Source organism: Nansenia antarctica (assembly GCF_963989245.1).
Source record: "Nansenia antarctica genome assembly, chromosome: 16".
In the NCBI taxonomy this organism is placed as follows: domain Eukaryota; kingdom Metazoa; phylum Chordata; class Actinopteri; order Argentiniformes; family Microstomatidae; genus Nansenia; species Nansenia antarctica.
This window is the reverse complement of record NC_137686.1, coordinates 21,163,720-21,188,358: the sequence shown is the minus strand read 5'-3', so window position 1 is coordinate 21,188,358 and position 24,639 is coordinate 21,163,720. Positions and strand designations below refer to the sequence as shown.

The following is a 24,639-nucleotide window of genomic DNA, read 5'->3' as shown; positions in this document are numbered from 1 at the left end:
GTCTCATTCTGACTGGTATGACAACTCTAGCCCCAGTTTATGATCTGGATGTCCTTGACTGCATGGCGAGATCAAAGAAAGCACAAATTAACATAAGAGATTATGTATGAGTTGTAATTAGCTGCTCCTTGAATGACAACAAAAAAATATGATTCGGCATCATGGTGGTTTGAAGATGAAACGAAGGTAGAATTAGATTTATTTCACCAGGTCTTAGCTTTAGAGTCATACTTTTAATTGAAGAATTCCCTGAAGTCACCCAATTTTTTCCAGGAGCACCTGACTGAAATAGATTGATTAGGATTAGTTTTATTAATTCTTGCTAATGTATTCAAACACATTCATCTTCACTGGGTTAATTACATCATTTCCTTTGATGGCCAGTCTTATAATGTCATACCCCCAAGTGTGCCAGTATGTACTGTAGTGTGTCCCCGATCAACATTATCCCCCACAAGACTACGGCCTCCGCATTAGCCTACTTCACCCTCCCAATGTTGTGTGGAAGACTGGGCTTGCCAGATAACATGTACAGTATGTGGTGATACCGGAACATATTCTACAACAGTTTCAGTTCCTAGCTATAGTACAAAGTGTATTCATGAACAGATGCCTTTCATTTTACCCTTAGAATGGATGTCTAGTAGAGTCTGATCAGAGTTTGCTGTGTATGGGAGAGTGTTCCAAAGATCATCTGACAGTGTCTTGAAAGGAATCATTTTAATAAGTCAATCACTGCTACAGAGGCAATCATTAGAGGCAATTTCCCTGTCACAATGAGGTTCACCATTGAGGTCACTTTGTTTTGTGCGCTTAGTGGACTAATATCTCGTATCAGGATAAAAAAAGAAGCCACGTTTAGACATTTCCAGCTAATCATCCTCAGCAGCTTGACGAAGGTGGAAGTTCATCTGACATTCTCGTGAAAGGGCACTTCTTTCAGAGATTAAGTAGGCACACCTTTGAATGTGCACACCTTATCTCAACTTAATACACTAGCACACACACACACTACTGAGGCAGGGCATAGGGGCTTATCCTCTTACAGAGGGAGCTGACATTTACACTGTAAAATCAACTTTGATTTCCTCCACTATATTTGTGCTGTTATCCTTATCTGTATTCCATCATGTGTTCCGCAGCCCATGTGCCTGTCTGTCAAGCTCTGTAGGTTTTGGCCTTTCCGTGTACGCTGGAGATGCCTGACTTTTTTGGGTTGCGCACCAGTGATGTGTGTTTAAATGTTACCGATACCTAATCACAGGGAAGACATGGAGGTTTTGACGTGTGCATTAGGTGGGCATCTGGGCTTCCTGTGAAGATGTTCGACTCAACACTAGCCCGGGCCTCTGGCTGCACTGGTGGAACGTTCCTATTCCGAAGCTTAATTAACGTTTCGCATGAGTTGCTCCAATTCTGTCAATCCGTAATTCCAGGAGGGATATTATCCTTTGGCCGTTAATAAGTTTTTAAACATCTTTTAAATTTACTAGGGAATAATGTGGAGATTTGCTTAACATGTTTAATATATCTACACCACTGCTCCCTTAAGCACAAATGAGCACAAATCAGCACAGCTGTCTCGCTAGACATGTTTTTGACAGCAATTTTTTGTAGCCCGAAAATCCCATCCACTTTAATTTGTATTCTCTTAACAAAGGAAACTCTTTTTCCTCAGATATCACAGTGCACGAAGTACATCGTATTTGTAATGGTCTGGTGAAAAAGTCCCCAAGTAGGGCAAGGTCATTTTTCATTTTTCTACAGATTATGAAAGTGCAGATCATAACAACTTTCAAATTATGTGTCATCTTGTTGAAGAAGATATGCTTATTTGAACACCTGAAACCAAATACTGGTTTGGAAAATCGCTCTGAATCAAAACAGGTTTGCTACCATTGCGTTGGTTAGCTAGCTAGCAGCTAAGAAAGAACATCGGTATGAACATAACTGCATGTTTAGCACATCACCACATCCTGCTAGAACATCAACATGCTAAAAACACATAATTACACACAATTTTATGATCACACAGTCAGTGTGTGACACATCATTTGAAAGCTTACAATCTGTACTTTCATAATCTGTAAAAAATGAAAAAAGAAAAGAATGACCTTGCCCTACTTGGAGACTTGTTCACCAGACCCTGTCACATTTAGCCTAGTTAAAGCCAGATATTACCAATTAGCAAGATGTGCTTCTCAATCTGAAAGTACTGTGAGTCAGAGAGTAACCCACTAACCTGGTTATATAATAATATTATAAGACGAAGAAATATAAGATAAGATAAATAAATCATAATAATTCTTCCTTCTTCTATCATTTTGACTACCTATGGCCTCTGGCCAGAGCATTGATGACTTTTTCTTGTGATGACTGATGGATAGATGATTCACTTACTTAGACAAATGTGTTTGTTGTAAGTCGCTTCGGATAAAGGACGTCTGACCCTAACCCTTAAATGCCCAAAAATGTAAATGTACAACATTTAAAATGTAAATTGTGTTCTGGGTTTTGGGTGATTGTTCCTTTAAGTAATTGTCATGGAGAGAAGCATGCTCAGCCAGGGCCAGAGACAGGCAACATTCCACCCCAGAGGCCACGCTGATGTTAATCCCCTCTAATGTTTGGCAGCTCGTCGTTTGACACTCAGAATAATGAGAAAAAACACCACTTGAAATTCCTAACAATCTCACCAAACATGCCCGTCTCAAAATTGGACGGATAGCTTTTTATCGCTGTTTGGTATGAAATTGGAGCGCGTACACATGAAAATAGGTTTCTGTCCGCCAATCAAAGCAGTGGCTTTTAGTTTGTAAACAAATACAAAAAATGTGGGTCCATAATGAGGGTTATGACCAGAAAGACTCCACAAATTAGGCCTCATAACAGAGGCCTCATAACAAAAATAATTGAATAAAACATGCTCCATGTCCATTGTTAGTCCTTGAGACTGAACAGTGGCGAAGTGCTGTGCTGCTTCTCTGTACTATACTATACTCAGACACAGACGGCCCCAGTACGTGTGGAGGTGCTAAACACACAAGGGACCGTGGTGTTCACTTTCTCAAGACTGCAGGCACAATGTGGGTCATGGAGAACTCCTATACTCCTCCTAACTCCTGACAGGAGCAGGGGTCCCGTGGTCCCCTCGCCCACCCCCCTCCCCCCTCCACCACCCAACCAGTCCCCCCTCCCACGCCCCTCCTTCTCCTCGCGCTGCCGCTGCCGTAGCCCGAGGACACTGGTGCAGTGCGGCCTCCTGAGGCGCGGCGTCTCCGGCGCAGTGACAGATCTGGGGAGACAGGGAGCACATGGGCAGGCAGACACCTCGCTCAGGCGCCCGCTGCCATTTAACAGCCTCCCCTCCGTTCCCACTGACATTTCTGTTTCCCTTTTCTTGCACTCCGTGTCACCATCGCTTTGCCTCCGCCACTGTGGAGTGGGTTACTACAGCGAGACACGCGTAGAAAGGGAGGGATGGGATGGAGAAAGAGAAGGGAGGGGAGTCTGCTGAGTAAAGACAGACCCCTCTTCTTTACATTAAAGAAGTTCTTTACTCCAAATCCATTGTTCTTGTTATTTGCATTAGTCCACTCTTGATACATTCTCCAAAAATGATGTTTTTTTAACGTTCACGCTTTTGAAGATATCTCACTTGTACTATAAGCGAGATATCTTCAAAGCGTGAAGAACCTCCTTTCTATCAAAACTTGCCCATCTGATTAAATTACTACAGTACCCACAATTCCCGAGTCATAAATGCGTCCAGAATGTAATCTAGCTAGCTAGTAGTTGTTGTTCTTGTCTAGAGAGAAAGTGTCTTCCTCTTGACCAAGATCTTTTTGAATTCCCTTCCATGTATTTCTAACAGTGCAAGTGGCAAAGGCATCAGCACAAAGCTGGTCTCAGACACCTGCAGGCACGGCAGAGCGCGGTCAAAAGTGCATTGAGTGATTTGATGATGAGTCTGACACATCCTGCACTACCCCAGGAAGTAAACCTAGCCTTTCTGTTAGGAGATCTATAGGCTCCAAATCACTAAATAATGCCTTTTCTGCTGATGATGGTGGTATGATGGGACATCATCCATCAGCAAATGGATTCGGAGTAAAATACTCCTCGAATTTGTCCCTCTCCTATAAATGGTAAATGGTAAATGGACTGCACTTATATAGCGCCTTTATCCAAAGCGCTTTACAATGGCCTCTCATACACCCATTCACACACACATTCACACACCAATGGCAGCAAGCAAGCTACCATGCAAGGGGCTGGCCCGCTCATTGGGAGCAATTTGGGGTTCAGTGTCATGGACACCTTGGACACGTGGACAGGAGGAGCCGGGGATTGAACCGCCGCGACCTTGTGATCATTAGCTGCCGGCTCTACCTTGAGTTGCCCCTATACCTGTGTAGTAACTCAGTAGTAAGTAACATTGTAGTTATTGCATATTATGCAACCACATACTACAACACTGGTACTAGAGTAATTACAGCGTTACTGCTACAGATAGAGAGGCAACTTCATGTTACCCATTACTGTTCCCTACTACTCTTTAAGTTTGATCTTCTGACTCGTGGCCAAAATGTCCTGTAGTGTCCTCCTAAGGCAGAGTGGGGAAGCTGATGAGCTGCCTCTGGCCAGTCCAGTCCAGGTGGTCGTTAAGGAGTCTGCGGGGGGGTGTGTGTGTGGTTCTGTGTTGCAACGGGCAGGAGGATTGACATGATAACTCAGCCAACCACCTCCTCTCTCCCTCGCCACCCATCAGTACGACAACACAGCTTAATCCCCCATCCACTGGGGCAGTGCTAAGGCGCTCGCCTCCCCTCCAGATCCTCTGTCAAAACAAGGGGGTTTTGTCAACGACGAGGGTGTTGCATCCCTCTCAGTCCCTGCCAGCGGAAGCGCTATTACTGCTTGCCAATGCCCCGGGAGAAAAAAAAGAATACCCAATATGCATATTATTCTAATACCAGCCGTCAGTGCCCAGAATTACTCGGCGTGATAGCATAATGAATGCAGCGCCTTGTAGGTTTCTGCAAAAGCCGTGTAGCCACTTGGATGAATAATTCATACTAGCCCAAAGGCAACAAATCAGCCAGGCAAGAACTAAGAAAATTAGCTACCAATTAGTGTTTATTTATGGTGATAGTCATTTTTTTTATTCCTTGACTTAACGCCACAAAGTAAAGTTTTGGTGGCATTTTCTGACCTTGGAGGAGAGCGAGGAGAGAGAAGGAGGAGAAAGGAGAAAGAGGAGAAGGAGAAAGCGGGGATAAATCAGACACCCCCATGTCTGTCGTCTCCCTCCTCGGCTCGCTCATCTCAGCGGGGTTATTAGCCTCACTGACGCCTCTCTCTCTCCCGGTCCCAGACATATCTTAGTCTGCTGCTTCTTACAACAGATTGATCAGATCTCAGAGTAAATGATGTAAAGGGGCCTTTGTTGACTAAAGGGATGTGATGTGGGGTTTGATGCTGGTGAGGAACAGCTCTATCTCCCTGAGCGTGCAGGCCCCCTCCTCCCCCTCCCCGCCCCCTCCAGTGCTCTGGCAGGCTGCCCACCCACATTGGTAGTCGTTAGTTGTCACTGGAGCGAGGCGACACGTCGCTCTGATTCGCAGGCCCTGTTGTTGAAAGTGATCGCTTCTGCCAAGGAGAAACCCTCACCACGGATAAATGGACACTGAACAGCATGCGAACAGAGAGATAAAAATGGCAGAGGGAAAATAAACTAGTCAGCCTGGGTAGTCCAGTCAGGTTTTTTCCGACACCAGAATCATTGTGGCTGGTGAAGCTTGCAAAGGCTTGTCAGAGTGGGAGTTGCTATATAGTAGACGCCTTTCCTGTACTTCTCTTAACAATAGATTTTCCCAAAATAAAGACGATTAGAAAGTGTATTCTTAGTAGGCTACCAACTTAATATAACTGTGAGCAACAAAACCAGGAAACTTTTCAAAACTTTGTGGATGTCAATTCTGAAGGTCAGTTAAACGCAGATGATTATCTCTAGCCAATTCTATGACAGACAGATAGGCATGATTGAAGGGTGGTGTGTAAGAATCAGACAAGCCTTCAACAGGGGGATAAGAACAGAAAGAATCAACAAACATCACCACAGATTCATACGGATAACCCTCACTCGCTTACACTTCTCCTTTCTTCCTCTGTAAAGCTTTGATTGTGAGGAAAATATTCTGCTGTGGGTGTCTTGTCTAAAGCGTCTTTTGTGAGCCCCAGCCCAGCGTTACTACATTCTGAACCGGGCATTGTGTTGGGTTGTGAGATAAGGTAGGCCAGGTGACGTGAACATGTCTCAACGGTCCAGGAGCTGGTAAATGGACTGCACTTAATATAGTGCCTTTATCCAAAGCGCTTTTACAATGGCCTCTCTTTCACCCATTCACACATACATTCACACACCAATGATGGCAAGCTACCATGCAGGGCGCCGGCCCACTCATTGGGAGCAATTTGGGGTTCAGTGTCTTGCCCAAGGACACCTCGACACGTGGCCAGCCGGGGATCAAACCTCCGAACTGCCGACCGTGCGATCATTAGACGCCAGCTCTACCTCCTTAGCCACAGCCACCCCTCTTTCCCCTGCTAAAGGCTGCCCTGACTAGTGTTATACTGTAAGCACCCATTAATTCCTCCAGGCCATTTACTCTCTCACCTGAATAGGCCTACAAGAAAAGAGGAATGTTAAAAGAGCATTGTGACTGCCAATGGCACCTGGTCCTGGCATAGATTTTTGCTTATGACGACTGATGTATACGTAGATGATTCCCTTACTTTAGACAAAAAGTCGCTAAATGTCAGGTAAAATGGTAAAATGTAAGGAATCCTAATTGTAGGCTACCTTCAGAGTTCAATTGAAGGACGAATTAGGAAGGAGTTGCTTTGTGTCGTCATATTCAGCACATTTCAACGTCTTCTATCACTCTCATTATCCCCTTACAGTTAAGTAAGGGTCTGGCTCTTGATTAGTATTGATTTAGGCACATTATGCTGAATGGAATGGATAGCACAGTTCCGAAGTCCTTGTCCTTGTGCTATTCACAACTTCACCACTCGATGAGTAGAAATCTCGTTCTATTATTGCGTGTCATTAATGTTCCATGGCTGCTGAGGGGGTGGGGGTAGCCTAGCGGTTAGAGAGGCTGGCTAGCAATCAAAAGGTTTCTGGTTCGATCCCTGCCTAACGAGAGAGCGGCATGTGCCTTTGAGCAAGGCACTTAACCCCTAATTGCTCAAGGGCCGCCACCTATGGCTGACCCTGTGCCTAGAGCAAAAAAGACAAAATTCCAACAACTGATTGACAAGTTGATTGCGTGGCAAATAAAACATGATAAATTATATAAATAAAGCCATTGTGGTTCTACCCTCAGTTCAATGTCAACCACTCTCACTCCCAAGTGCCTGTGTTACATGACAGTGAGTCACAAAGCGCAGGCCTTCATTAAAGCATGTTTTTTCTTCTACTCTACAGCAATTATGAATGAACTACAGGTTAATGAAATGTATTTGTGCTAATAGTAGATCAGCCTGTGAAAATGCATACATATAATTCGTTACAGTCCTTGAGCCTGAGGCATGGCACATAAAAGTGATCTGTGACCAAATTTCACGCTTACTTTGCAACGTTGTCGCAATATCCATAAAAGATAGAAGTGGGCCTCTGCTTGTTCCTGATGTGTACAAGTTGGCTGCCATACAGTATGTGGGTGTTTTGTGTTTTAGTAGCCTACATGTTCTATGATTGGAGGCCTCATTAGTTTGTTATCATGATATTCCTAATCTGGTCTTCTAGGATGAGGAAGTTTGCCCGTTTTTATCTGTATGTGTAAGTATGTGCTCTAATGTGGGTTTTTAGCAAGGAGAGTTTATGTTTTCTCATGTATGTTACTTTGAACAATACTTTTTGTTTTTCACTTGGAAAAAATCAATCGAAAGTATTGGTTCAATTACTTCTGCTGCACACACATCAGCGTTTGGCACGACCCTAATTACCATGACAGGTCAGCACCACAGACAATGCATATATGCATTGAAAGAAGTACTATCAATGAAACATCTGGATATACTGTATAATTAAGTTGAATCCCAGTGGCTCGTGCTTACCATACTGGTGATAACATACTGATCCGACAGCCTCCTCTCACTGCTCCTGGCATATGGTAGCCTAAATATGCAAACTTAAAAGTTTCTCATCATTCTACTCAGCCATAATTGGGACACAGCTTCACAGTTTTCTCCCAGTTTCTAGCTTAGGTGTCAAAAGTCAGTGTTAAATAATTCTTGGTGAACAAAATGTATTATGCATAAATGTACTCTGCTATTGTACATAGTCAGGGCCTGTTGTGAAACGTCTTCCGCCTAACTACTGTAAGCATATTCACTCTAAGCCTAAGTACAGTATTTCCTTGTAGTTGAATCGCAATGCTCCAATTCTCCCCTACCTTTGGAGCTAGCATCCTCCCCCCCTCCATCCCCCCCCCCGCAGACCCTTGCGAGTCCCTGCTTACGTTCTGCTCTCACTAACTACACTGCCTGGAGCTACTGTATGATGTTTGCCATATTTTCATACACACATTTATTCACATGTGCCTTGAATGATACCTATATAGTGCATTATTATTATTATTATTATTATTATTATTATTAATAATAATAATAATAATAATAATAATAATAATAATAATAATATGCTGCTGCTGATGATGTTGATGATGATGATGATGATGATGATTATTATTCTTGTTTGACTGTACTGTGCTCTAGCGTAGGTTAGTGTGTATTCACCCCACCCCCCCCCCCCAGAGTCCACTACAGCAGACCTCATGATCAGTCATGACCGTTGGGTTCATGTTGGTGTCAGTGATGTTTCACAGTTAATGAGGCAGAACTGCGGGTGTGAAACGAGGCCCTGGCAGATCTCTTTTGCCTTGTGATTGATTTAGTTCTGTTGGCCAACACAAAGTACAGTAGAGGCTTCAGGGATGGTCAAGTTGACTGCCCGGGTTGTTAAAGTGATTTCGTGCTGGACAAATGGTTTTACTGAAATGTTTCAGCATTATGAGTGTAAGTAAAAACGACTGTCTTTGGTCATTTGGCAACCGCATACCCACATGTCATAGACTTGGGCGAGCCGCAAGCACTTTCTCTTACAAGGAGAAATTAGGGACATCAGACAGACATATTGAGAGACAAACAAACAGGGAGACAGACATATAGATTGCTACCTTGCTGTTCTGTAGAAGTAATTCTCTGGTTAGATTATCTTTCAATACGTCCTTTTCTGTCTACCTAAAAATGACCGGGATGTCTGTCTGTCTGTCTGTCTGTCTGTCTGTCAATCTGTCTGTCTGTCTGTCTGTCTGTCTGTCTGCCTGTCTGCCTGTCTGTCTGCCTGTCTGTCTGTCTGCCTGCCTGTCTGTCTGCCTGTCTGTCTGACTGTCTATCTGTCTGTCTGTCTGTCTGTCTGTCTCTCTGTTAGTGTTTGTACTGTTAATCAGAAAAAAAAACACTGTAACGGTAGATCTGAGAGTGGGGCTTTGCTTCAGAAGTTATGGTGGTGCTATAGCCTAATCCCCATGACCATTCAGTTGCATGGCACACTACCTAGCCTGGAGGAAGATCCTTCAGGGGACATAGAGGAAGGGAGAAAAGAGGTTGGAACACCGAAATCCCTGAAAAACATCATATTGTTGGCTACGGCTAGATGGCCACCACAGGATCTAATAATGAAATGGATGGGTTTAACTCAGTGATGTGTATGGTTCTGATGGAACGGAACAGTCAATGGGAAAAATAGGTCAAGAGACTTCTTACAATAATTGGATTTAATAATTCACCATATTAATGAGGCATTAAGCGTCCACTGTGAATTCATTTGTTTTGTCAAGGATTTATTCATGCCACCTGACTGTTTGAATTCCGAACAAATCAGGTGAAAAATGTCATTTGTCTTGTTTTATTTCGTCACTGCTCATGGAAATATACACAGTATTCATTGTGGTACGAACCGGCGGTACCAAAGATTAGTAGCATAGACAGAGACACTATGTGAATAAACTAGCCAGGCATTTGCTTTGTGTTAATCTTATAATTCATTGTTATCTTAAACTATAACCAATAGTTGGGAGTTATAGGTTTATCATCTTCTCAGTTTTTTCTGAATGATCATAATTACGTTAACCAGAGAGTAAATCAGCACGGCCAGGTTTAAGTGTTAACCAGTGATCTGAAAGAAGCTATAATTACACAATTACACATTTAACGTTAGAGCTAGTTAGATCCATCCGACCTAGGCTACTTGAGGTTTACACAGACCGTTCTGCAGACTCTGCTGTTGCCACGCTCTGATACTGGTTTTTAAAGTGGGTTTAGATTCTGTGGCGTTCCACATCCGCTCTCCTTTGACCCAGGAGGATTAAGCCTGGCCACAGGGCTTTCTTTCAGGTAGCAGACTTATGTGGTTTGACAGAAACAAAGGCTCTCGACGTGTTTGAAGTGTGCAGCCAGGGGAAGACCCTAAGACAGGCCTTTGAAAAAGCCCCTGCTGAGAATGAAATCTCTTTAGCCACACCTGCTAGGGCAACTCTTAGATCCACACGTTCACCTTTCACCTGGCCACCTCTCTTTGCTTGGCCAGCGCTCTAGGCTACACACTGACCATACTAACTAATGCCCACAGAGCTGTGTGTGGTCCGGGGTTTACAATTCATAATTCATAAAAAGCATATATCTTGAATCAATGTTACTGCTAAACCCCTCTACATTTCTAGCATTGTGTTAGGCCTACAGTATAATAGAATCCAGAGAAATGGATGTAAACATAATATTCTGAATACCAATGCTTATCATTTCTCATCCCCGTTGATGAGGGATTGTACTAACCTTTCCTTTCTTGTCTCTATGTTCCCTAATTAGTTTTAATGATTTCCTAATACCTCAACATTCAACCTTGAATTATTCCCTGTCTCATACATAAAAACAAGCATTTGTTCCAGATCTTAAAATCAACAAAGCATGTTAATGTTCTTGCTTATTTCCATGATCAAACATAATCACTCTCTCCTCAGGAGGGTAACTCTCTTTGGGGTAATTTATGGCATTGTAACTTACACGTTTGACAAATTGGGCTCTGGGAAGAGGGGAGGGAGAGGGGAGAAGCTCTTCAGCTAGCCATGCTATTACTAACATTAGCATTTTCTCTGTCTTTGTTATGTGTTCTGGGCAGATTTCAAAGACTTGTTGACTTAGCAGGTTTCAAGGGGTTTATTTTAAGGGTTAACCACTCTTGGATAGGCAGGCTATTTTGGACTGGAGTCTCTCATCATTGAACGCAACCCTTTTTTCCTCATCCTTCAGAAGGCACTCTGCCCTGGTGGGGATCTACAGCATTTGCTGAGGCTAGCCAGGGTTTTTCTCCTCCTCTTCTTTTTCTTCTTCTTCTTCTCTTCCATTAAACCTTTTCATGTGTAGCTCTGGCCAGGTGGCCCAGCAGTCCTGATCGAAACCGATACAGACCTTGAAGACATTTTATTTTCCAGCCTCATACAGTAGTATTGAGTTGGCACCTTGTAGTGAATCAATGGACTGCAGACGGATAGCAGTGTGAACAATCATGTGTTTGAGCTAGTAGGGGAACAACATGCTTTCACCCATTTTGTTTGGAATATTATGTGATCTTTACTTGCGCAGTAGCCTTTTTCCATGTCATAAGCACAGTTATCAAACCATTTTCAAGTCTGAGCCAATCATGAAATGACCTTTTGATTCTAACCGCTTGATCACTGCCCTTATTAAGTCTGATAAGCATATGCTCTTAAATAAAAACAAACAAACAAAGCACCATAGCCATTAAACAGCTCCATTACAGGGTTACGATCACGCTACGTCTCTCAACCTCACTCAGGATGAAAACCCAAACAAACAAGCCCATCTCTGTGTGTCATTCAGTGCATCAACAGGCATTACGCTGAATTGCAAACAGCATCGTTCTCTCCCCTCTTCCCTCATGTGCACCAGCACAGTGTGAAAGGCAACTCCCTCCCTCTCTTTCTTCCTCTCTCTGTGAATAAAGAGAGGGATGTTGATGATGAAGGGAACAATGGGAGGAGAGGCATTGTTAACCAGCATTGTCACCATCAGTCTGGAGTCAGAATGGGCTTAAGACACCGCTCCGCAAACTAAACACTCCGTTTACGGCTTGCTCAGCCCCAGCCCTCTCTCTCATACATTTACATGAGCACAGCAGGTGGTTGTCCTTAGTCTCCCAATCAGGTTAAATCTGATGTTCAACATCTGAATACTCATACTCTTGCTTTTTCTCAAGCGCAAAAGTGCAATAGTCTGCCCCCCTTCGCCTTCTTATGCCGCCATGACAGCTTTATCAAGCTGTGATTCAAAATGCACTCTCAAGAAGAGGCGTGTACACATTATGTATGGCATTATCCCTGCAGGATCCTTACCTACCGAACGCAAACTTTCAGTCCTTATTTTGATTCTCTTATTTTTAAGACGTCTAATTCTTCATGAATGAATGAATGAATGATGAATGAATGAATGAATGAATGAATGGTCTTTATTGTCATTGATATAGTACAGGTACCATACAACGAAATTTGGGAGGGGGGGCTCCCCTGGTGCTAGGAAAAAATATATATACTAAAAACAAGAAGGGAAAAGAGCTGGTTTACATAAATAAAGGCTATGTACACTATCCACTATACTATACTATACAAATAAAACACTGTGCTGTACTCTATGCTATGCTATACCTATTCTAACATTTCCTATCTCTGAACCTTATGTACCCGAGGGTTGTCATATTGCACATAGTGTTATTGCACATTCATTTAAAGTGTCGCAGTTTGCAGGTTTGAAATGTTCACAGTTGTGTTTCAGTGTTGCACTTGATTTCAATCTAGTAGCTGCCATCAAATTGTCTAGATTGTCCAGGGCCTAGAACCTAGGTCTTTGCTGTGTTCAGGGCCTGAATGGCCCTGGGGTAGAAGCTGAGCTTCAGTCTGTTTGTCCTTGCGAACATGGTCCTGAACCGCCTGTCCGAGGGCAGCCGAGCAAAGTGTTCGTACCCAGGGTGGGATGGGTCTCTGGAGATCTTGGAGGCCTTCCTGAGGCAGCGTGTGTTGTACAGCTCTTCCAGAGAGGGGAGGGGGGCGCCGGTGATCTTCTGGGCTGTTCTCACGACTCTCTGTAGCGCATTCCTCTCTGCGGCTGTGCAGCTGGAGAACCACACGCAGATGCAGTAGGTGAGGATGCTCTCCACTGCGCAGCGGTAGAAGGTCACCAGCATCTCCTGTCCGATGTGGTCTTTCCTGAGGACTCTCAGGAAGTAGAGCCGCTGTTGTGCCTTCTTGATGATGGCTGCTGTGTTGATCTTCCAGGACAGGTCATCCTGTATGTGCACCCCCAGGAATCGGAGGGTTGAGACTCTCTCCACGCTCCCTCCATCGACGAGCAGGGGCTGGACCTCAGATTTTTTCCTCCTGAAGTATAGTCAGACAACGGATGAGAAGGCCCACTTACATCTTTGAGTTAGACTCTATGCATCTTAATTACTATGTGGCAGGCTGTAAAAAGAAATTGAGGTGGATTAAAAGTAATTTACTGGAAGTTCTTTCCAAGTGCAGAACAAGAGAGCATCAAGAGGATTGTCGTGTCACGCTTAGCTTGACAGTCTTCTGTCTAGGTTTAGTGTACCTGTGGGAGACCACCTGTCATCTCTGATACGTTACAAGGGTATATTTGATTATGAACTAAGTAGTACCCCCACTGTAGAGACAATGAAATACCCTGGTTAGGTAGAATTGTTCTTATAATGAGCATTGTGCTGAATATAGTGCTACTGAAATGTGTAGAAAGAAAAAAAAACTGTAAAAAAAGTCTTCAGACCTAATCACTTTTTCCACATTGTTTGTGCTATAGACTCAATTTAAAATGTATTAAATTCAAGGAATTTGCCACCAATCCTCACATAATACCCCATAAAGACAAAGTAAAACACGTTTTTCGAAATGTCAGTTATTGCAAATCAGAGACCCTATAGAAACAAAGATATTGATTTAAAAATTACATGAACTATTAACCTTGCATTAAGATGGACTCAAGTCAACTTTTTGAGTGACTTGTTAATGCCATTTTTGCATTTGAGCTCATTTTAAGAGTGTCATAGCAAAGGGTCTGAATACCCATGTATGTACATGAGGTATTTCTGTATTTACATTTTAATTAATGTACTGAAATAAACCCTAACCCTAACCCTGTTTTCACTTTGTCATTCTGGGGTATTGTGTGTGGATTGATGGCAAACTCTTTTAATTTAATACATTTTAAATTGAGTCTATAACACAACAAAATGTGGAAAAAGTGAAGGGGTCTGAATACTTTCCGAAGGCACTGTAAAACATGAAAGGGACATTTTGCTTTGTAGAATCTACTGTTGTTACCAGAAAATATCATTGGATTTGTCCTGCTGTCCTGATCTCGTAGCATTACGTTAGAGGCTGTTAGGCAAGCCTTTGGATCAGCGTGGCCGATTATCTGTGGAAATCTCCACTCTAACTTCTTTATTTCCCCCCGAATCAATGTAGGGAACAGCACAGCGTGATTGATAATGATATTGAGATTGATTGTCTAAATCCCCTCCAAAAGTTCAAAGTCCCCAAACACACAGTATATATATACATGCAATTCAGTGCTGAGATAGGACTTGGCGGGAGCTGCCAATAGATAAGTGAAATAAGACTGGAGTGAAAAGGCCTATCAGTCTCTGAGGGGCTTAGCTGCGGGATTCTGTAGCTCCAAACTGGCCGTGGTAGAGGAATATAGTAGACATTGGTTTTAAATTACCCCAGATTGCCTTGTGATTTCAGTCTTGGGGGACGTGAGGAGACAAGACGTTTGTTGAAACAAGTGCAGCCATTGAGGCAGATTGGGCGGAGAACAGACCTGCGATTTCCTAGCCAGACAGACCAGGTTGGAAGGCTGGTAATTGCTGAATTGGCGGAGAGGCCAAGCAGGTCTTGCAGCAATGATATCTACCTGTGGGAGAACGCAGTGGTTGGCCTGTGGAAGAGTGGGTGTTTCCTAGGGGATGATCCTCTATCTAATGACATACGGTCTGGTCAATTGGTCCGCAAGTTGGCAGCCGATTTCATGTTCTGACTTTTCTCTTGAAAAATGTAAATCCATTTCAGCGTTGTTGAAAATCAATGACACACTCGCTAGTCAACTAACACAGCTTGTTTTGTGAGCCTGCTAACAATGTAAAGTAGGGTTATATAGTTAACTAGGTAGCAGTGGGGATTACTCACCGAATCTATTGCATTGCAGTATTTTGGCTTGACTAGCGAATTTGTGTTGTGATTTTCAACAAGGTTGACATTTATTTCCTTGTTTCAGAATAAAAGTCAGAACATTTTGATTGGTTGCCGACTTGCGGCCCAAATGACCAGACCGTGTCACATATGCAAGCCACATTAGATTAGCATATAACCAGAAGTGCAAATAGTGATAAGAACATCATATAAAAAACGTGACAATGATAGTGATAGGTACAGTAAGGCATGTACGGTAGTTTAAAATACAGTTATGAGCTATGTACAGTTAAGGTAGCTTATACAGTGTGGTATCTTATGTACAGTATGTAATGTGCAGAGGTATAAAAATAAGCTATATCAAAGAGGCATGTACAATGCGCAATATACAGTATGTGCAATGGTAGTATTGTAAACATCATGCAAAGGTTAAAGATTGATCAGATTAACCAGGGATGTGCAACCATCATAGTACACATACACTTACACATACACTTACACTTAATACACATCACATGCTATTGTTCATTCTTCCATCATTGGTAAGGTTTTATCAGGTAGAATTGTAACTACATGCTAATTATCTAGTAAGTATGGGTTTATTTATTTGGGATTCATTTAGAAAAGCTACTACATTAACAGCACCGATTTCAAGTGTCAGAAAGTACCCATTGCTATCACTTAATTTCTCTCTAAATATCAGGTTAATTCCACTGAAAAACAGCAATGGAAAATAAAGCATTTTCCCATCATTTATTCATTGCAGTTTGACAGGTCATGGAGCCCAGTGATTAGGCTTTGTTTGGTCTCGTACGGTCTCACTGAGGTCAAGAGCTCTTGACTCTGAACATCTCTGTGAGGCCTCTAATGGAGGATTGGAGAGGGAGACGTCAATCATAAGGCCTCTCTAACACTGTCGCTGTTGACACAGCTTGTTAAAAACACCCACCATTTTGTAGTTACGTTTTTTACGTTCCCTTTATGAACTAGCAGACAGTGATGTACACCTTCAATCCCAACCATATTTTTTTACAACCCCACCTAGACTACTCAGGATCTGGAGGTCCAGTGTGTATAGGTCTCCCCGGCACCAAACTTTCACATTCGCAGCTTTTTAATGTTGAAAGTTTACTTTTGTTACAGGTGCAATAACAAAAGGCCTTTTAAGTCTGACTGGAAAATCTTTAGGAGAAATTGGCTCCAGCATTGAGTGTTTGAGATATTGATTCTGGCCTCTGGGCTCAGCCCAGTAAAAGATGGATAGATTTCTTTGAAATGCACTCTGTGTGGGAATATAAAGACCATTGTGTGTTCTCACTCAGGAATAAATTGTTTAATGACATAAATCTGACCCACCTTTTAGCTTTAAGCCGCCTGTTTCTCATGAAAAGAAGAATGTTGTTGACAGGGTGGCATGCATTCATCCTCAGTCCCACAGTGCCCGACTCACACAGACTTTCATGGAAAGTTCCATCCCCCTCAGATAGTTGCCTGTGTGTTGTAGGGACATTCGTTAAAGAAACTGTCAGCACTGATTACCTTTGGTGTTTGTGTGTGGGCACCACATACCAGCCGCCCGGTTGAAAGTCAACAAGGAGAGGACTGTTGTTGGATGTTGATGTTATTGATTGATCTGGGTATACAATCTCTGAGAAAGCTTCATTAGGATGAGAGGCAGGCACCATTTAGGCTACCTGGGATCACGTTTATTTGCCGTGGAGTTTGGGTTCATCATTTGTTTTGCACTATGTCTTGTGCAGGGAATCTGACATGGACAGTACCGTACTCAAAGCTGTGACAGGTGTCTCAAAGAAGCAAAAGAAAAAGAGTCTTCCTGCACAGCCAGATAGCATATTTGAGTTATTAATAGATTTCTTGTACATTTGACAGTAACATGAAGCCAAACTGGCCTCCACTTTATACAGTGACTGACTGCCCATGCATTGGCGTGATCCTCAAGACAAGATTCTAATAGTCTGGGAATACACGTGAACTCACCCTACACAACATCTAGACAGGAGAAAAAGCAAACTGACCACCTCTCTCTCTCTCATAGGTCATTGTCAAACTCAGACCTGACATTTTAGGAATTAAACCTCTCAAAAATAAACCAAGAACACCAGCTCTTTGTGCAGAACATTTCAATAGGCACGTGTTCTAAAATAGCCAATGTTCTAAAGGATCCTCACACCCCAATCACCCACTGACTCTGAATACATTGCTCTCCGTGACGATGCCATCGATTTGAATATCAAACACTAATAAAAGCCATCTCTTCGCGTTTGTTTGAGCTCCACGCTGTGCAAGGAGGGAGAGCTGGGAAGGAGGGGGGGGGGGGGGGGGTGTCTCGGAACGATCGAGCCAAAGCATTGATGGAAATAATGCAGGCCCCCATGACACCTATACCACAGAGCCTTGGATTAAGGCACATTTCTCAGAACAAACATACATCTTTGTAATGCAACGTGGGCAAATATGCAGTGTTAGCCCCATGTCGATACGGATTTACCCAAACAGGGTTGGAAAGGGCTTCCGACAGAAGGGAGAGGACTGCTAACAGCGGAGGGAATTAAGTAGCTGAAAGAATTTTGGTCAATCCTGGCAATACTGACCAACTGTATTGTGTGCATAGAAAGGGTATATGAAGACGAGATCAAGCACTATCGTTGTATTCTGTTTCCACTGCTGGAGCAATAGCCTATATCTAGACTAATTATTCTGGATGGAATGATAGCAGAAGATATTCAGTGAATGGAAAAATGGATGCTTCTCAGTGTTACCACGGCCACCCACCCACCCACACACACACACCTGTGTTGGCAGGTAAGCAGGAGAATGAAGGTGGCGAGGACAGAGGAGTGGATTGTCTGGGTGAGTGATTCATGCTCTCCTAGCCAAAGGGACTGGCACTCTAGAGGGGAGGTGAAGCTCCTAGCTACATTGACACAGTCCAACAATACCAATGCTCCGAGACTTTCCCTCCCACGTATTCCATCCGTTCCACAACCTTTTCACCGATATAATGATATATCGGCAACCCACCCCCTCCCAACGTGCGCCCCCTCAAAAAACAGGCAAAGAAGCAAATATATCATTAGCTGCTGCCCTATGGAGCAAGATCCATATTAATTACCCTGTGTTCTCCTCGTTTCGGTACTCATTTGCACATGTACTGTAAATGTCAGCCGCAGAGATGAATGGGAAAACAAAGAGCACAGTTCATAGCCGTTATGCGGCAGAATGTCATGGAGTAGAAGATGGAATATTGGTTTTGACCCGCAAAGACACTGGCATAAAGGACATTCACCAATATGAGACTCAAAGATGATAAAAACATATATTTGTGTGTAGTGTTGTGTTTCTGTGTGTGTGTGTGTGTGTGTGTGTGTGTGTGTGTGTGTGTGTGTGTGTGTGTGTACTGTATCGATTGAATACTAATAACCAAAAGAGCAAAAGAGCAAAAGATGAGAATGTTTGTTTTTTAGTTAGGCCTGTTTTCGATCTAAATCTTAGGCATTATGTGTAATTATTAAATAGTTCACATTGGTGTTTGAAATAATTTATTTCACTCTAAGTTTTCTTGTACCCTTTAGAGCTGGCAGTTTTCTTAAGTGGACCCCCCAAGGTGTAAAAGCGACCCCCTAATGGTTGTTTTCAGTCTGTACAGACTTTCTCCCGTTGAATATTTTTCTGCCAAGCCTTCCCCTAGAAGTATAAGTGTATTCTATTGCACTTTGGATAGAAAAAAGCCTAAACCCTCACACTCCCGTTATAGCCTCTTAGGTGTGAGGAATAAAGGAATTTGTATTAATCGACCACACGCTAGCAGAGTTGAAGACTCGTCCTAATGGTTGCTTGCTGTCGTTCCCAGAGCAGGATTAGAGTGGCTGTCTGTGAGTGTGTGGTGGCGACTTGAACAGCAAAGTTCCGTGGCTGCACAAAAATAAATCAATTTATGCTAGATGGTGCACTTTGGGAACATAATGCTTAACGATGATGGAGTTTGGACACTTCATACTTGTCATTGTGAAATTGGACTGCTGTGTTGCTAATGACGGTAATGTATGTTGTGCCTCACCCGCCACAGTAATCCTTCACTCTGTCTCACTTAAATGCATCTCATTGTCGGCCATATTGCATTATGAATACCACTGGTGAACCCCCCCCCCCCAAAAAAGGAGGGTGTAATTTATGTGTTCATTCATTTGGGCAACAGAGTTAATGGAAAAGCCGTAACAATATGCATTTCTTTCTTTTGTCACAGGCGATTGTAACTTTGAGAAGCCACTGGCAGCGTGTGGGTACAGCCAAGGCAGGGAGGATGACCTTGACTGGGAGCAAGCCAGCACCAGAGAGAAGCCTTCGTCGGATCCCTGGATGCCCGCAGGTAAGGAAGGTGACACTGACATACTAGCGAGAAAAAAAATGAGAACTCCAGCGCAGGCCTCTCTGAAAGGAAATACATTTGTGCGATATCCATTCGCCATTTCCAAACATAGTCGTTGGTCCAAGGAATTCAATAAGCATTGAGCAAAGACTCTTTCTCTCGGAATGATTGATTTTTTTCCAAATGTTTTATCATTTTCTACATTGTATGTTTCCCATGCAGAAATTGGACCATGATGCATGTAACTAACACAATGAAAAAAACATGCCAGACCTGAATTCTATCCATAAAATTACCTTTTGTGCAATCAAACTAATCTGCACTTTGCAAGAAAGCCATATTGGAAGTTGTTTTGGAGATATAATAGTGTTTCCTACACTTTCATCTTTGGTGTGTGATGTTGATGCTGGTCCCACATCAATATCTGTTTCCCCAGTTCTTTGTGATAATAATGGGAATGGAGACAAAAGAGATGGTACTGAATTTGATATCAAAATACTCAAATCCATTTTAATTAAAGAATTCTCCCCATCAGCCGCCTATTGAAATTCATTAAAATGCTTTCCCCGCATTTTGTGTCTGCCTCACACAATTCGTCTCCTTAATGTTCCATTGATCGCTTTTCATTTGATTTGAAATGAGGAGATATCACCACCGAGCTGACGGCACCTAAGGAATTAGACTAATGGAATGGCAGTTTTTTTTCATGTTATAACAAAGGTAGCACTGCAAACTAATGGATATTGTTTTCCTCTCCTATCTGACGCCTAATCTCACAAAGGCTGCATCACAGATAGATTGCACCGGGCCCCCCCAGTGACAGAGGGGGAATTAATTAGAAGTCCTCACTAATTTTAAGCAGCCTGTGCCAAGGTCTGTTTGTGTGTGCTTTTGTGTTTGAGTGTGTGTTTGTGTGTGTGTGTGTGTGTGTGTGTGTGTCACACCGCCCAGGAGAAATTACCTGCCAGGGCGAGGGAAGCGTTTACTTTTTCCATTGGAATTGATTGATGTCAGGACACAAGGAGGCCGGGCAAAGGTTAAAGCAGGATCCAGAAAGGCCTTGACCTACAAATTAACACCTCGCGTGCGGTCTAAATTTAACATATCTGATTATAATCCGTCGTCTCGTTAAGAGGTGTCCCTGATTGTGCCTTGCACTTTGAGTGCACTCTAGATACGCCTGTTTTCCCACTGCATGGTGAATTGTGGGTAATTAGTAGGTGGCTGGAGCTCCTTTTTCAATCGGCTGAGATTGAGCACTCACCCTGCCATTCAAAATCGTAATCGCTCCTCTTTGACCGTTTGGAAAGAGATACGAAACGTAGTGCATCTTGACGGCCAAAATTGTTTTAGGAGGACTGGAGAGGGGTTTGATGGGGGGAGAAATGTATTAGCTGTAAGCTATAGCCATACCGATGGAAAAGCTATCTCACCTTTGATTGTCAGCTCACTCTCGACCTGTACTTATGAATCTCAGTGAAATGACTTTATCGTTCTCACAGAACAAAAGGTTATTCTACTTGCTGTTTGTATGGAGGTGTCTTACATCCCCAAATATTGCCCAGGGGATATGGGGAGTAACAATAAAATAGAACCAGGGGGACAAGAACAAGAGGCTTTGGAAGAATATGGATAAAACAAGGTTTATTGTAAAACTGCAAAATAAACAGGTTTCCGTAAAACTCGAACTAAAAACTACTCTGTAAAAAGGAGAGAATGAATAGGTATATTAATAAGCAATGTTAAGTCTCCCCCAGCCTTTTATACTCACCCTCCACCCTTAATTGAGCGCACAGGTGTGCTCAATCAGGCCGTCACCATGGCGATAGGCAGGGAGGAAGGGCAATCACCTGAGAGAAAAACAAAAAACAAACAAAACACACAAACACACTACAGCCGTAACAAGATGGAACCAGAATAACACAATACTGGGTACATTACCAACTCAAATATGTATAGCGTAATGGAGATGGTGAGACATTATCTGTCCACATTATCTGTCCACAATATACATTACGCTATACATTATCTGTCCACATGAGTTGTTTACAAGCAATGAGAGTATGATAGTTAATAATTGCTGTAACCTCTTTTGCCCTGGAGGAGTTTTCGTACTTCATATCAAAGCGCAAGATTGAATTTCCAATACGTAAAATCAATCAAGTGACTGAATAAATGCTTGAATGTCTATTTTCTATTCCAGCTCGAGCTCTTCCATTGATTCAAATCTATTTAACTTCGTTTTAGACTGCAGTGAGTGGAGCTCATCAAAGCCCTTTAAATGCTGGACCGTCTGCTCGGACTTTGATTAAATCGTTGGAGCTGATCGTTATTAGGCGTAAACAATGCTGTACCTTGATGTCCATGATGCTATAACTGAACTTTTAACTTTTATTTTTGGGAGGCAGGCCTCAATACTTTCAAAAGCGATAACTTTAGACCAAACTCCTGGACCTCGTTGAGATAGATCCTCTATACTTATGGGGCATTAACCAAAAGAAGGCCGTCCACCAAATTCGGGGCTTGCTGACATGCTCAGCTATGCCATAATTCAAATACAGATAGAGTGTTGACTCCTACCCGGCTTTTACTACAACCAAAGCCCGACCTGGCCTCGTGCCATCCCACCACGTAAATAAAAGAGTACCAAAAACGGAAATGGGGAAATGAAATGCATGGAGGGAAAACGAGCCCCGTGGCCACATAAAAGAGTCAAAAAGAACCCAAACTGGGCCTGAAACCCTTGATTGTTTACGAGGATCCTTCCCCGGCCTAATTGCTATGTCTGGACAGAGAATATCCTTGTTTTTTCCCTCTGCTATGCTCTGATTGCATGCTTTGGCTCCGTTAGGGTGGCTCAGCCCTGGTCCCAGCCCCAGTCAGCGCCTGCATGGACACACCCCAGTGGGCTCTCCAAGGCCAACTGGAAACACCCACTGCAAAACTGCCACTGTCACTCCTGTCAACATCAACAACCCCTTATCTGGCCTGGGTTGTATAATTATGAAACAATAATCAGTTGGAGTCAGCTCCATATCCATTCAAATGAATAGAGGCGTTGAATTGGAATTTTTGGTTTGAATTGCAAAATGCCTTGTTTACATTTGAGAGCATTGAAATTGAGAGCAAATTTTGTGACAGCAGCTGGTGAAACCAGGAACAAGTCGGCCGCCGATGGACCGTTCAGACTATTATTCTGAAAAATGTAAATAAATGTCAGCGTGAAAAATTTAAATACAATTCAGCGTGAAAAATGACACACTTGCTAGTCAAGCCAAAACATTGCAATGCAGTGGATTTGGTAAGTAAACCTAGTTAGTGTAGCTTAGTGGGGATTACTCACTGAATCCATTGTATTGCAATGCTTTGGCTTGACTAGCGTGTCATTGATTTTCAACAACGTTGACATTTATGAACATTTTTCAGAATATAAGTCTGAACATTTTGATTGGTTGGCGATTGGTTCCCGGTTTCACCAGCTGCTGTCACACTTGTAATGTATCATCATATCAAATCGAACTCCTCAACGGAGTCGAAGCCCGTTCACGTGTGTGGTTCATCTAATTTTACCAAGAATTGTGTGAAAGAAAGTTCCCTATGGTTTTTCTGAATTGGTTGAAAGAAGAATGATCCATTGGTACCTTTTTTGTGTGAAAGTTTGCTCTCTGCTGCTTCTGCCGCTGCTGCTGCAGGCGGGCTGGCCAGGTCCAGATGCCATTAAAATTGAGCTGTTTTTAGTGAGCCCCAGCTGGTTGCAGAAGCTGCTTCCTCTCTCCATGATGGTGTCATAGATGGTGCCAGCAGTGGGGCTCCTGCTCCCTGCCTCTCCCCAGAGACTCGTTCTGGGGGATAATGGGCAAGAGAGGGGGAGAATGGAAGTCCTCTAACTGAGATTAATTAGGGTTTTTGTATTATGCTAAACACAATCGGCAATCGTAGCCCGAGCATGAATGGCTTATTCATTGTCTTATTTTTAATGCTTCATTCTAAATATGTATATGGCGAAAAATTGCGGGTGGTTTTTTTCTGTTCTGTTGCTTCCTTGAAGTCATTTTTCTATTGTGTTTCCCCCGCCCGTGGTCGATAATGAAACCCGAACAATACTGGAGGATTGACAGTGGAAGGCTCCTCACAGGGCAACGGTGATCAGTCTTGACTGGGTTCCCTTTCTTGTCGCTGGCTCCCTCCTTTGTCGCAGGTTCATAATGCATAAATGTGAATGCCACTCAGTCTTGCGACCGGTAGGATATCATGTGTTAGAGGGTGGCAAATGCATATGGATAAGGTTAACTATTTTAAGAGAGAGGGCTTTCTGTTGTCATTTTTGACATGTCCTGGATTCCTGGTCTGGACTGATAGAATAGGGCCCTGACCGTTTTTACCTGGTTATTGTTGTTGCTGGTTATCAGAGGTGTTGTGTTTACCATCGGACAGACAGAGGAAGAGAACCACTTAGAGGCTGTTGGAGGAGGAGAGGAGAACACCGACTGACTGAAGGACGTCAGAAATTAAATCAGAATTTAAATCACATCAGCAAAAGATGAGATTTGCAGGGGGTGGGGGGGAGGGGTGCTGGTGCTGGTGCTGGTGTGTGTGGGGGGGGGGGGGTCGTCCGTGATGTGAAAATAAGCTAATTGTGTTTGAGGCATCGCTAACTTTGTGTGAAACTCGCGTGTTCCTCCTGCGTGCGGGATATTGGAAGGTGGAAAGGTTAAGGAGAAACACCATTATATGATTAAGGGGCAAAGCAGTACAGGAAAATCACCTTGCCTGATCAATTCGGGAATTAATTCCTCGGGACAGCAGCAGACTGAGATTTCCAATTTGGCATGTTTGTACGGCGGCGAGGAGACTCTGTGGGATTCAGCCATTGACTTTACTCAGGCTTATGATGACATGATG

The 24,639-nt window shown here is 43.1% G+C and overlaps 1 protein-coding gene across 1 annotated transcript in view; it reads left to right on the top strand.

Annotated features, from left to right (window-relative positions):
* The window catches only part of LOC308172110 (receptor-type tyrosine-protein phosphatase mu-like), a gene marked incomplete at both ends in the record, with an annotated part of 129,989 nt that overhangs the window by 10,951 nt on the left and 94,399 nt on the right, over nt 1-24,639 (top strand). Inside the window, one exon of the mRNA XM_080547020.1 lies at nt 19,615-19,737. Within this exon, the coding sequence (XP_080403146.1) occupies nt 19,615-19,737 (123 nt within the window). The remainder of the gene's footprint in view (nt 1-19,614; nt 19,738-24,639) is intronic.